Consider the following 13,738-nt stretch of genomic DNA (forward strand, 5'->3'; position numbering starts at 1 on the left):
GAGGAGCCCCCCAGTCCCTATGGGGCGCCCCATAGAGGAGGAGCCCCCCACTCCCTATGGGGCGCCCCACAGAGGAGGAGCCCCCATGTCCCTATGGGGCGCCCCACAGAGGAGGATCTCCCATGTCCCTATGGGGCACAACACAGAGGGGTTGTCCCCAGTCGCCATGGGGCGCCCCATAGAAGAGGAGCCCCCCAGTCGCCATGGGGCGCCCCACATAGGGGTTGTCTGCATGTCCCTATGAGGCGCCCCATAGAAGAGGAGCCCACCAGTCCCTATGGGGCACCCCACAGAGGAGTTGTCCCCAGTCCCTATGGGGCACCCCACAGAGGGGTTGTCCCCAGTCGCTATGGGGCGCCCCATAGAAGAGGAGCCCCCAGTCGCCATGGGGCGCCCCTGCGGCCGGGCCCTAGCACTCCGGGGGGGGCCCGAAGCTCTTCCTGCAGTCCAAGGCCTTGGAGCTGGGGGGCTGCGCCCGGCGCTGCCGCAGCTGCTCCCGGCCCCGGCTCCCGGCCAGGCGGGCGAAGGCGGCTTTGTATTTACGGTCGAAGGCCGCTGGGGGGCGGGCGTGAGCAGGGCCCGAGCCTGCCCCATAGCACCCAGAGCCTGACCCATAGCACCCATAGCACCCAGAGCCTGCCCCATAGCACCCAGAGCCTGCCCCATAGCACCCAGAGCCTGACCCACGGCACCCAGAGCCTGCCCCATAGCACCCAGAGCCTGACCCACAGCACCCAGAGCCTGCCCCATGGCACCCAGAGCCTGCCCCATAGCACCCAGAGCCTGCCCCATAGAGCCCCACAGCCTGCCCCATAGCACCCAGAGCCTGCCCCATAGCACCCATTGCACCCAGCGCCTGCCCCAGAGCACCCCATAACCTGCCCCATAGCACCCAGAGCCTGCCCCACAGAGCCCCATCGCCTGCCCCATAGCACCCATAGCACCCCATCGCCTGCCCCATAGCATCCCATCACCTGCCCCATAGCACCCAGAGCCTGCACCACAGAGCCCCATCGCCTGCCCCATAGCACCCACTGCACCCAGCGCCTGCCCCAGAGCACCCCATAACCTGCCCCATAGCATCCCATCACCTGCCCCATAGCACCCCATCACCTGCCCCATAGCACCCATAGCACCCCATTGCCTGCCCCATAGCACCCCATCGCCTGCCCCATAGCACCCATAGCACCCCATCGCCTGCCCCATAGCACCTGCCCCATAGCACACCCATAGCACCCCATCGCCTGCCCCATAGCACCCATAGCACCCCATCACCTGCCCCATAGCACCCATAGCACCCCATCGCCTGCCCCATAGCACCCCATCGCCTGCCCCATAGCACCCATAGCACCCCATCGCCTGCCCCATAGCACCCATAGCACCCCATCACCTGCCCCATAGCACCCATAGCACCCCATCACCTGCCCCATACCCCCCCAACCCCTTACCAATATCCACGTGCTCCCTGCCCAGCGCCGCCAGCGTCAGGAACAGGATTTCCCTATAGATGCTCCTATGGGGCAGGCGCGCGGTGACCCCCATTGCAATGGGGCGGGGGGGGATCTATGGGGCAGAGGGGGAGGGTCCCGGTACCTCGGTGGGGGCAGGGCCCCGCCGGGGGTGTCGAGCAGGAGGGCGATGGCTTTGTGCACCTCGCCCAGCCCCACATGGCTCAGCACCGCCTCCAGGAAGGCCAAGGAGAAGGGGGCGCCGTGGGGCAGGAGCGAGGGGAAGCGCGTGGGGACGTGGCCTGGGGGGGACAGGGACGGAGGGAGACCCATAGGGACCCATAGGGACCCATAGGGACCCATAGAGACACATAGAGACACATAGAGACCCATAGAGACTCCATAGGGACCCATAGAGACACATAGAGACACATAGAGACACATAGGGACACATAGAGACACATAGAGACTCCATAGGGACCCATAGAGACTCCATAGGGACCCATAGAGACCCATAGGGACCCATAGGGACCCATAGAGACCCATAGGGACACATAGAGACCCCATAGGGACCCATAGAGACCCCATAGGGACCCATACAGACTCCATAGGGACCCATAGAGACCCATAGGGACCCATAGGGACCCATAGAGACCCATAGGGACACATAGAGACCCATAGGGACCCATAGAGACCCCATAGAGACCCATAGAGACCCATAGAGACCCATAGGGACCCATAGGGACCCCATAGGGACCCATAGAGACCCATAGAGACCCATAGAGACCCCATAGGGACCCATAGGGACCCATAGAGACACATAGAGACCCACAGAGACCCATAGTGACCCCATAGGGACCCATAGAGACCCATAGAGACCCACAGAGACCCATAGAGACCCACAGAGACCCATAGTGACCCCATAGGGACCCATAGAGACCCATAGAGACCCATAGAGACCCCTTAGGGACCCATAGGGACCCCATAGGGACCCATAGAGACCCATAGAGACCCACAGCGCCACACTGCGCAGCACAGTGCCCCACAGAGACCCATAGCGCCCCACTGTGCCCCATAGAGACCCATAGCACCCCCGAGACCCACAGCGCCCCACAGCACCCCACAGGCCCCACAGTGCCCCATTGCACCCCCCAGTGCCCCATAGAGCCCCCCAGAGTCCCAGAGAGACCCACAGCGCCACAATGCGTAGCATAGTGCCCCACTGTGCCCCATAGAGACCCATAGCACCCCCGAGACCCACAGTGCCCCATAGCGCCCCCCAGTGCCCCATAGCGCCCCATAGCGCCCCACAGCGCCCCCCAGTGCCCCATAGCGCCCCATAGCACCCCACAGCGCCCCACAGCGCCCCCCAGTGCCCCATAGCACCCCATAGCGCCCCCCAGTGCCCCATAGCGCCCCATAGCGCCCCAGAGTCCCACAGAGACCCACAGCGCCACACTGCGTAGCACAGTGCCCCACATAGCGCCCCACTGTGCCCCACAGAGACCCATAGCACACCTGAGACCCCCAGTGCCCCACAGCACCCCACTGCACCCCACAGGCCCCACAGCGCCCCCCAGTGCCCCATAGCGCCCCATAGCGCCCCATAGAGACCCATAGCACCCCAGAGACCCACAGCGCCCCATTGCACCCCACAGGCCCCACAGTGCCCCACTGCGGCCCCCAGTGCCCCACAGCGCTCCATAGCGCCCCCCAGTGCTCCATAGCGCCCCCCAGTCCCATAGAGACCCACAGCGCCACATTGCGTAGCATAGTGCCCCACATAGCGCCCCACTGTGCCCCAGAGACCCATAGCACCCCAGAGACCCACAGTGCCCCACAGCGACCCCAGTGCCCCATAGCGCCCCCCAGTGCCCCACAGTGCCCCACTGCGCCCCCCAGTGCCCCCCAGCGCCCCATAGCGCCCCATAGCAACCCCCAATGCCCCATAGCGCCCCATAGCGCCCCATAGCAACCCCCAGTGCCCCATAGCGCCCTATAGCGCCCCCCAGTGCCCCATAGTGCCCCATAGCGCCCCCCAGTGCCCCACAGCGCCCCATAGCGCCCCCCAGTGCCCCATAGCGCCCCATAGCACCCCAGAGATCCACAGTGCCCCACAGCACCCCACTGTACCCCACAGTGCCCCACAGCGACCCCAGTGCCCCACAGCGCCCCCCAGTGCCCCATGGCGCCCCATAGCGCCCCCCAGCGCCCCATAGCGCCCCCCAGTGCCCCATAGCGCCCCATAGCGCCCCACAGTGCCCCACAGTGCCCCACTGCGCCCCCCAGTGCCCCATAGCGCCCCATAGCCCCCCACTCACTGTGCAGGCGCCAGAGCACGTAAAGGGGGGGGGAGGCGTCGGGCTCTGGGGCCAGGACGTCCCAAAGGAGCCGCACGCGGACGTGGGGGGAGCCCGGGGGGGGCGGCTGGGGGGGGGGGAGGGGGGACCCCAAAACCTCCTCAGAGCAGCCCCGGGACCCCCCCCCCCCATTGCCCCACAACCACCCCATAGCGCCCATAACCCCCCATTGCCCCATAACCCACCCCATAACCCCCCATTGCCCCATAACCACCCCATAACCCCCCATTGCCCCATAACCCACCCCATAACCCCCCATTGCCCCATAACCACCCCATAACCCCCCCATTGCCCATAACCACCCCATAACCCCCCATTGCCCCATAACCCACCCCATAACCCCCCATTGCCCCATAACCACCCCATAACCCCCCCATTGCCCCACAACCACCCCATAACCCCCCATTGCCCCACAACCACCCCATAACCCCCCATTGCCCCATAACCACCCCATAACCCCCCATTGCCCCATAACCCACCCCATAACCCCCCATTGCCCCATAACCACCCCATAACCCCCCATTGCCCCATAACCCCCCATTGCCCCATAACCACCCCATAACCCCCCATTGCCCCATAACCACCCCATAACCCCCCATTGCCCCATAACCACCCCATAACCCCCCATAGCCCCATAACCCACCCCATAACCACCCCATTGCCCCACAACCACCCCATAACCCCCCACTGCCCCATAACCCACCCCATAACCCCCCCATTGCCCCATAACCCCCCATTGCCCCATAACCCCCCATAACCCCCCCATTGCCCCATAACCACCCCATAACCCCCCATTGCCCCATAACCAACCCCATAACCCCCCATTGCCCCATAACCACCCCATAACCCCCCATTGCCCCATAACCCCCATTGCCCCATAACCCCCCATTCCCCCCATTGACCCCCATAACCACCCCATACCCCCCATTGCCCCATAACCCCCCATAACCCCCATTGCCCCATAACCCCCCCATTGCCCCACAACCCACCCCATAACCCCCCATTGCCCCATAACCAACCCATAACCCCCCACTGCCCCATAACCAACCCCATAACCCCCCATTGCCCCATAACCACCCCATAACCCCCCCATTGCCCCCCATAACCCCCCCATTGCCCCCCATAACCCCCCCATAAACCCCCATTGCCCCACAACCACACCATAACCCCCCATTGCCTCATAACCCCCCATTGCCTCATAACCCACCCCTCATTACCCCGTAACCCGATAACCTCCCATCACCCCATAACCCACCCCATAACCCACCCCCATCACCCCATAACCCCCCCATATCACCCCATAACCCACCCATATCACCCCATACCCCCCCCATAACCCCATAACCCACCCCCCATCACCCCATAACTCCCCCCATCGCCCCATAACCCACCCCATATCATGCCCCGTAACCCCCCATCACCCCATAACCCACCCCATAACCCACCCCTCATCACCCCATAACCCCCCATCACCCCATAACCCCACCCCGTATCATGCCCCATCCCTGCCCCACACCCCCCATAACCCCATCACCCCATAACCCCATCACCCCATAACCCCCCCATATCACACCCCATACCCCCCCATCACCCCATAACCCCCCATCATCTCATAACCCCCCATAACCCCCCATCACCCCATAACCCACCCCATAACCCACCCCTCATCACCCCATAACCCCATCTCCCCATACCCCCCCATCACCCCCTAACCCCACCCCGTATCATGCCCCATACCTGCCCCACACCCCCCATAACCCCATCACCCCATAACCCCCCATAACCCCCCCATCACCCCATAACCTCCCCCCGTTACCTCTCTGCTCCCCCCTCCGTGGGGCAGGGGCAGGAGCTGCTGGGGCAGCGCCGAGGGCAGCGCCAGGCGCCGGAAGAACCACAACAAATTCCAGTAGAGGATTGGCCGCGCCCCCCGCAGCGCCGCCCCCGCCAGCGCCGCGCCCCCCTCGGCCTCCAGCGCCCGCTCCAGCTCCTTGCGGAGAACCAGGGGGCTCAGGTACGGGAAGGAAGAGCGGTCCTGGAGGGGGGGGGAGAGAGAGATGGGGGGGGTGAGGATGGGGGATGGGGGGGAGAATGGGGGATGGGGGGTGGGGGTTAGGGGGGGAGAATGGGGGGAATGGGGAAGGAATGGAGGGGAAATGTGGGGGGATGGGGGGGAGAGAGGTGGGAATGGGGGGGATGGGGGGGGATGGGGGGGAAATGTGGGGGGATGGGGGGGAGAGAGAGGGGGAATGGGGGGGATGGGGGATGGGGGATGGGGGGGGAGAGAGAGGGGAGGATGGGGGGTGAGAATGGGGGGGGTGTGGGGGGAATGGATGGGGGGCAATGGGGGGGGATGGGGAGGGGGAGAGAGGGGGGGATGGGGGGGGATGGGGGGGAGAGAGAGAATGGGGGATGGGGGGGATGGGGGGGGTGGGGGATGGGGGGGGAGAATGGGGTTTGGGGGGGGGAGAGAGAGAGGGGGATGGGGGATGGGGGACAAGGGGGGAGAGGGGGAAATGGGGGGGATGGGGGGGAGAGAGGGGGATGGGGGGGTGAGAGAGAGGGATGGGGGGAAGGGGGGGAGGGGGATGGGGGGGAGAGAGGGGGAATGGATGGGGGGATGGGGGGGAGGGGGATGGGGGGAATGGGGGGGAAATGGGGCTGCAGGGGGGGCGGTAGAGAGGGGGCAATGGGAGTGCAGGGGGGGTGCAGTGGGGCTGCAGTGGCAATGGGGGTTCAATGGCAATGGGGGTGCAGTGGGGGTGCAATGGGGGTACAATAGCAATGTGGGTGCAGTGGCGGGGGGGTGCAATGGGGATGCAATGGGGGTGCAATGTGGGTGCAATGGCAATGGGGGTACAATGGGGGTGCAGTGGGGATGCAGTGGGGGTGCAGTGGCAATGGGGGTGCAATGGGGATGCAGTGTCAATGTGGGTGCAGTGGCAATGGGGATGCAATGGGGGTGCAGTGTGGGTGCAGGGTCAATGTGGGTGCAGTGTGGGTGCAGTGGCAATGGGGATGCAATGTGGGTGCAGTGTGGGTGCAGTGCCGGGGGGTGCCCGCAGGGGGCGGTACCGAGGCGGCTCCGTTGCTCCCTTCCCCGTCGGCCTCATCCAGCTCCAGGCAGCGGCGGCGGTCGCTGAGCACCGGGCCCGGGGGGGGGCTGGGGGCGGAGGGGTCCGGCTCGGGGGGGCTGGGGGGGGAGGAGGAAAAAGAGGGGGGGGGGATGGAGGGGACCCCACAGCCCCCACAAGGGGGGGGGTGGGGTCGAGGGGGGGGGTGAAGGATGCGAAGGGGGGGGCTTAGGGATACTGGGATGGATGCGGGATGCTGGGGGCTTCCCAGTGATGGGGGTGGGGGGATCCAGTGGGAAGCAAAGGGGGATGCTGGGGACACTGGGAATACTGGGATGGATTCGGGATGCTGGGGGCTACCCCAGATGCTGGGGTGGGGGGATCCAGTGGGAAGCAAAGGGGGATGCTGGGGACACTGGGAATACTGGGATGGATGCGGGATGCTGGGGGCTTCCCAATGATGGGGGTGGGGGGATCCAGTGGGAAGCAAAGGGGGATGCTGGGGACACTGGGAATACTGGGATGGATTCGGGATGCTGGGGACACAAGGGAGACACTGGGGACACTGGGAATACTGGGATGGATTCGGGATGCTGGGGGGTTCCCAATGATGGGGGGGGGGGGCATCCAGTGGGAAGCAAAAAGGGGGCTTAGGAACACTGGGAATACTGGGATGGATTCGGGATGCTGGGGACACAAGGGAGACACTGGGGACACTGGGAATACTGGGATGGATGTGGGATGTTGGGGACACAAGGGAGACATTAGGAACACTGGGAATACTGGGATGGATGTGGGATGCTGGGGGCTTCACCCAATGAGGGGGCCTGGGGGCATCCAGTGGGAAGCAAAACGGGGGCTTAGGAACACTGGGAACACTGGGATGGATTCGGGATGCTGGGGGCTTCCTAATGATGGAAGGGCTTGGGGATCCAGTGGGAAGCAAAGGGGGATGCTGGGGACACAAAGGGGACACTGGGAATACTGGGATGGATGTGGGATGCTGGGGTCAGCTCCCAGAGGATACAAGGACGGGGTAATCCAGTGGGAATCAAAGAGGGATATTGGGATGGATGCAGGATGCTGGGGTCTGCTCCCAGAGGATGCAAGGATGAAGGATGCAAAGGGGGGGATTGGGACCAGCGGGATGGATGCGGGATGCTGGGGTCAGCTCCCAGAGGATGCAAGGATGAAGGATGCAATGGGGGGGATTGGGACCAGCGAGGACACCGGGATGGATGCGGGATGCTGGGGTCTGCTCCCAGAGGATGCAAGGATGAAGGATGCAATGGGGGGGATTGGGACCAGCGGGATGGATGCGGGATGCTGGGGTCTGCTCCCAGAGGATGCAAGGATGAAGGATGCAAAGGGGGGGATTGGGACCAGCGGGATGGATGCGGGATGCTGGGGTCTGCTCCCGGAGGATGCAAGGATGAAGGATGCAATGGGGGGGATTGGGACCAGCGGGATGGATGCGGGATGCTGGGGTCTGCTCCCAGAGGATGCAAGGATGAAGGATGCTAAGGGGGGGATTGGGACCAGCGGGATGGATGCGGGATGCTGGGGTCTGCTCCCAGAGGATGCAAGGATGAAGGATGCAAAGGGGTGGATTGGGACCAGCGGGATGGATGCAGGATGCTGGGGTCTGCTCCCAGGGGATGCAAGGATGAAGGATGCAAAGGGGTGGATTGGGACCAGCGGGATGGATGCGGGACGCTGGGGCTGCGGGCGCTGGGTACCCGTGGGGCTGCTGGAAGCGCCGGATCTCGATGCTGAGGAAGGGCAGGAAGGGGCGGGCGCAGAAGGGGCAGGTGCTGGTGAGCGTGGAGTCGTCCGAGCTCCATCCCGCCATCACCTCCTCGTCGTAGACCAGCGCCCCACAGGCCTGGCACCGCGAGCAGCTCGACAGCAGCACCTGCCCCATAGAGAGCCATGGGGCGGAGGGAGGGAGGTGGGGGGGCAGGATGGGACCGCCCCCCCCCCCCCCCCGTGCTCACCTCCATAGCGGGGGGCTCCTCCTCCGGAGCCCCATGGGGATCGGAGGCTTTGGGAACGCCGGAGCTTCCCAGGGAGGGGTCGGAGAGGTCCAGGTCGCTGCCCAGGGATGCGGAGCTCTGAGGGATACAGGGCAGGGAGCACGGAGCTGAACGGGGCACGGGGAGCAGCCATAGGGATGGGGGAGCAGGTCCCATAGGAGCCAGGCTGGGAGCGCTGGGGAGGGAGGTCAGAGAGGCTGCCAGGGGGTGATGGGGATGCAGGGATGCTCGGGGATGCACTGGGATACAGGGATGCTCGGGGATGCGGGGATGCAGGTATGCTAGGGGATACAGGGATGCTCGGGGATGCGGGGATGCAGGTATGCTAGGGGATACAGGGATGCTCGGGGATACAGGGATGCTCAGGGATGCAGGGATGCTCAGGGATACAGGGATGCACTGGGATACAGGGATGATCAGGGATACAGGGATGCTCTGGGATACAGGGTACTCAGGGATACAGGGATGCTCAGGGATACAGGGATGCTCTGGCATACAGGGATGCTCGGGGATACAGGGATGCTCAGTCATAAAGGGATGCTCGGGGATACAGGGATGCTCGGGGATACAGGGATGCTCGGGGATGCAGGGATGCTCGGGGATACAGGGATGCACTGGGATACAGGGATGATCAGGGATACAGGGATGCTCTGGGATACAGGGTACTCAGGGATACAGGGATGCTCAGGGATACAGGGATGCTCTGGCATACAGGGATGCTCGGGGATACAGGGATGCTCAGTCATAAAGGGATGCTCGGGGATACAGGGATGCTCGGGGATACAGGGATGCTCGGGGATACAGGGTACTCAGGGATACAGGGATGCTCGGGGATACAGGGATGCTCAGTGATAAAGGGATGATCAGGGATACAGGGATGCTCAGGGATACAGGGATGCTCGGGGATATAGGGATGCTCGGGGATACAGGGATGCTCGGGGATGCAGGGATGCTCGGGGATGCAGGGATGCTCAGGGATACAGGGATGCTCGGGGATGCAGGGATGCTCGGGGATACAGGGTACTCAGGGATGCAGAGATGCTCGGGGATACAGGGATGCTCGGGGATGCGGGGATGCTCGGGGATGCAGGGATGCTCGGGGATACAGGAATGCTCAGGGATACAGGGATGCTCAGGGATACAGGGATACCGTGGGATACAGGGATGCTCGGGGATACAGGAATGCTCAGGGATACAGGAATGCTCAGGGATACAGGGATGCTCAGGGATACAGGGATACCGTGGGATACAGGGATGCTCGGGGATATAGGGATGCTCGGGGATGCAGGGATGCTGCAGAGGGACCTTCCTCAGGGATAGGACAAGGAGTGAGGGGTTCAAATTGGAACAGGGGGGTTTTGGCTGGACCCAGGGAAGTTCTTCCCTGTGAGGGTGGGGGGACACTGGGATGGGTTGAATGGAGAAGGTTTGGATGCCCCATGCCTGGCAATGCTCAAGGCCAGCTTGGACCAACCTGCCCTATGGACACTGCCCCTTCCCATGGATCTGAATGAGCTTTATCCCACCCATCCCACTCCATCCCATCCCACCCCATCCCATCCATTCCAACCCATCCCATTCCATTCCATCCCATCCCACACATTTTATCCCATCCATCCCATCCACCCCATCCCCATCCCATGCATCCCACCCCACCCCATCCATCCCACCCCACTCCATCCCATCCCACCCCATCCCATCCATTCCCACCCATCCCATTCCATTCCATCCCATCCCACTCATTTTATCCCATCCACCCCATCCCCATCCCATGTTTCCCACCCCACCCCATCCATCCCATCCCACCCCACCCCATCCATTCCAGCCCATCCCATTCCATTCCATCCCATCTCACCCATCCTATCCCATCCACCCCATCCGTCCCATTGATCCCTACCCACCCATCCCATCCCACCCCATCCCATTCCATTACATCCCTACCCACCCATCCTATCCCATCCCACCCATCCTATCCCATCCATCCCATCCACCCCATCCCCTCCCCATCCCATCCATCCCATCCACCCCATCCCCATCCCATCCCATCCATCCCATCCCCACCCCATCCCATCCCATCCCACCCCATCCCCATCCCATTGATCCCCACCCACCCATCCCATCCCACCCATTCCAGCCCATCCCATCCCACCCCATGCATCCCATTCCATTCCAGCCCATCCCACCCATCCCATCCCATCCCATCCATCCTATTCCATCCATCCCATCCACCCCACTCCACCCCATCCATCCCACCCCATCCCATCCATCCCATCCCATCCCATCCATCCCATTGATCCTTACCCATCCCATCCCATCCACCCCACCCCACCCCACCGATCCCTCCCCACGCCGCACCCCACGGGTTACCTCGGATGCATTGGACTCCGGTCGCTGCCGGGACCTCAGCAACGACCCCATGGGGCTGCGGCGTGGGGCGGGGGGGGGGTCCCCCTCCCAGGGGCCGGGGGGGGCCGGGGGGGCCGGGCCCCTCTTCCCGGGGGACAGGAGCTGCTGGAGCTTGGCCGCCAGCCCCCGGCGCGGCGTCGCCGCCCCCCCCCCGGCCTCCTCCGCACCCGAGGGGCTCCCATGGGGAGGGGGGGGCGGGGGGGAGGCGGCGGCAACGGGGGGATGGGGTGGGGGGGGTGGGGGCGGCCCCGGGACCCCCCCTTGGGAGCCCTCGGGCCGGGGGGCGCCGACGCTGCCGCTCCTCTGCAGCCGCGGCGCCGGGGGGGGGTCCTGGAGGCTGCGCCCGGCCCACGTGGTTTGGCGCTGCAGGGGGGGCCGGGGGGCTGCGGGGGGGGACAAGGGGTGGGCAATGGGGTCAGTGGCGGACAATGGGGGTCTGTGGGGGTCAACGGGGGTCTATGGGGGTCTATGGGGTCATCGAGGGTCAATGAGGGTCAATGGGAGTCAATGAGGGTCAATGGGAGTCAATGGGGGTCAATGGAGGTCTATGGGGTCAATGGAGGTCTATGGGGTCAATGGAGGTCTATGGGGGTCTATGGGGTCAATGGAGGTCTATGGGGTCAATAGGGTCATCGAGGGTCAATGAGGGTCAATGGGAGTCAATGAGGGTCAATGGAAGTCAATGGGGGTCTATGGGGTCAATAGGGTCATCGAGGGTCAATGAGAGTCAGTGGGAGACAATGGGGGTCTGTGGGGTCAATGGGGGTCTATGGGGTCAATAGGGTCATTGAGGGTCAATGAGGGTCAATGGGAGACAATGGGGGTCTATGGGGTCAATGGGGGTCTATGGGGTCAATAGGGTCATCGAGGGTCAATGGGAGTCAATGAGGGTCAATGGGAGTCAATGGGGGTCAATGGGGGTCTATGGGGTCAATGGGAGTCAATGGGGGTCAATGAGGGTCAACGGGGTCAGTGGGTATCAATGGGAGTCAATGAGGGTCAATGGAAGTCAATGGAAGTCAATGGGGTCAGTGGGTATCAATGGGAGTCAATGAGGGTCAATGGAAGTCAATGGGGGTCAATGAGGGTCAATGGGAGTCAATGAAGGTCAATGGAAGTCAATGGGGGTCAATGAGGGTCAATGGAAGTCAATGGGGGTCAATGAGGGTCAATGGGAGACAATGAGGGTCAATGGAAGTCAATGGGGGTCAATGAGGGTCAATAGGGTCAGTGAGTATCAATGGAAGTCAATGGGGGTCAATAGGGGTCAGTGAGTGTCAATGGGGACAATGAGTGTTGGTGGTCAATGGGATTAAAGAGAGTCAATGAGCATCAATGAGGGTCAACGGGGGTCAATGAGGGTCAATGGGGGTCAATGAGGGTCAATGGGGGTCAGTCAGGGTCAATGGGAGTCAATGGGGTCAATGGCTGTCACAGGAGTGTCAATGGGAGTTGATGACTGTCAATGTGGTGTCACTGGAAGTCAATGAGAGTCAATGGCTGTCAATGGGAGGCCATGGGAGTCAATGGCTGTCAATGGGAATCAACGGCTGTCAATGGGTATCAATAGGTGTCAGTAGGGATCAATGGTTGTCAATTGGAGTCAATGGCTGTCAATGGGAATCAATGGCTGTCAATGGGAATCAACGGCTGTCAATGGGGGTCAATGGGAGTCAATGGGGGTCAATGGGAATCAACGGCTGTCAATGGCTGTCAATGGGGTCAACGGCTGTCAATGGCTGTCAATGGGGTCAATGGCTGTCAATGGGGGTCAATGGCTGTCAATGCGAATCAAGGCCTGTCAATGGGGGTCCATGGCTATCAATGGCTGTCAATGGGGGTCAATGGCTGTCAATGTGGTGTCATTGGGAGTCAATGAGAATCAATGGGTGTCAATGGGAGTCCATGGCTGTCAATGGGGTCAATGCCTGTCAATGGGGGTCAATGGTCGTCAATGAGTGTCAATGGGTATCAATGGCTGTCAATGGGATTCAATGGCTGTCAACGGCTGTCAATGGGGTCAATGGCTGTCAATGGCTGTCAACAGCTGTCAATGGGGGTCAATGGCTGTCAATGTGAATCAAGGCCTGTCAATGGGGGTCAATGGGTATCAATGGGTATCAATGGCTGTCAATGGGGGTCAACGGCTGTCAGTGGGGTCAATGGCTGTCAATGTGGTGTCATTGGGAGTCAATGAGAATCAATGGGTGTCAATGGGAGTCCATGGCTGTCAATGGGGTCAATGCCTGTCAATGGGGGTCAATGGTTGTCTATGGGAATCAACGGCTGTCAATGGGTATCAATGGCTGTCAATGGGGGTCAATGTTTGTCAATGTGGTGTCATTGGGAGTCAATGAGAGTCAACGGCTGTCAATGGGGTCAATGGCTGTCAATGGGGGTCAATGGCTGTCAAT

The 13,738-nt window shown here is 62.5% G+C and overlaps 1 protein-coding gene across 1 annotated transcript in view; it reads right to left on the minus strand.

Annotated features, from left to right (window-relative positions):
* Positions 1 to 389: 389 nt before the first annotated feature.
* The window catches only part of DENND4B (DENN domain containing 4B), a 40,638-nt gene continuing 27,289 nt past the window's right edge, over positions 390 to 13,738 (minus strand). The window contains exons 18-27 of the mRNA XM_062607407.1: positions 11,602 to 11,707; positions 11,286 to 11,340; positions 8,880 to 8,996; positions 8,622 to 8,797; positions 6,872 to 7,001; positions 5,625 to 5,843; positions 3,770 to 3,875; positions 1,594 to 1,750; positions 1,449 to 1,513; positions 390 to 555 (exon numbers count right to left, since the gene is read on the minus strand). Of these exons, the coding sequence (XP_062463391.1) occupies positions 410 to 555; positions 1,449 to 1,513; positions 1,594 to 1,750; positions 3,770 to 3,875; positions 5,625 to 5,843; positions 6,872 to 7,001; positions 8,622 to 8,797; positions 8,880 to 8,996; positions 11,286 to 11,340; positions 11,602 to 11,707 (1,277 nt within the window). The 3' untranslated portion in view covers positions 390 to 409. The remainder of the gene's footprint in view (positions 556 to 1,448; positions 1,514 to 1,593; positions 1,751 to 3,769; positions 3,876 to 5,624; positions 5,844 to 6,871; positions 7,002 to 8,621; positions 8,798 to 8,879; positions 8,997 to 11,285; positions 11,341 to 11,601; positions 11,708 to 13,738) is intronic.

This window comes from Pezoporus occidentalis, unplaced genomic scaffold, assembly GCF_034315485.1.
Source record: "Pezoporus occidentalis ecotype Australia unplaced genomic scaffold, CSIRO_AGI_Poc_V1 ctg1222, whole genome shotgun sequence".
Lineage (NCBI taxonomy): Eukaryota > Metazoa > Chordata > Aves > Psittaciformes > Psittacidae > Pezoporus > Pezoporus occidentalis.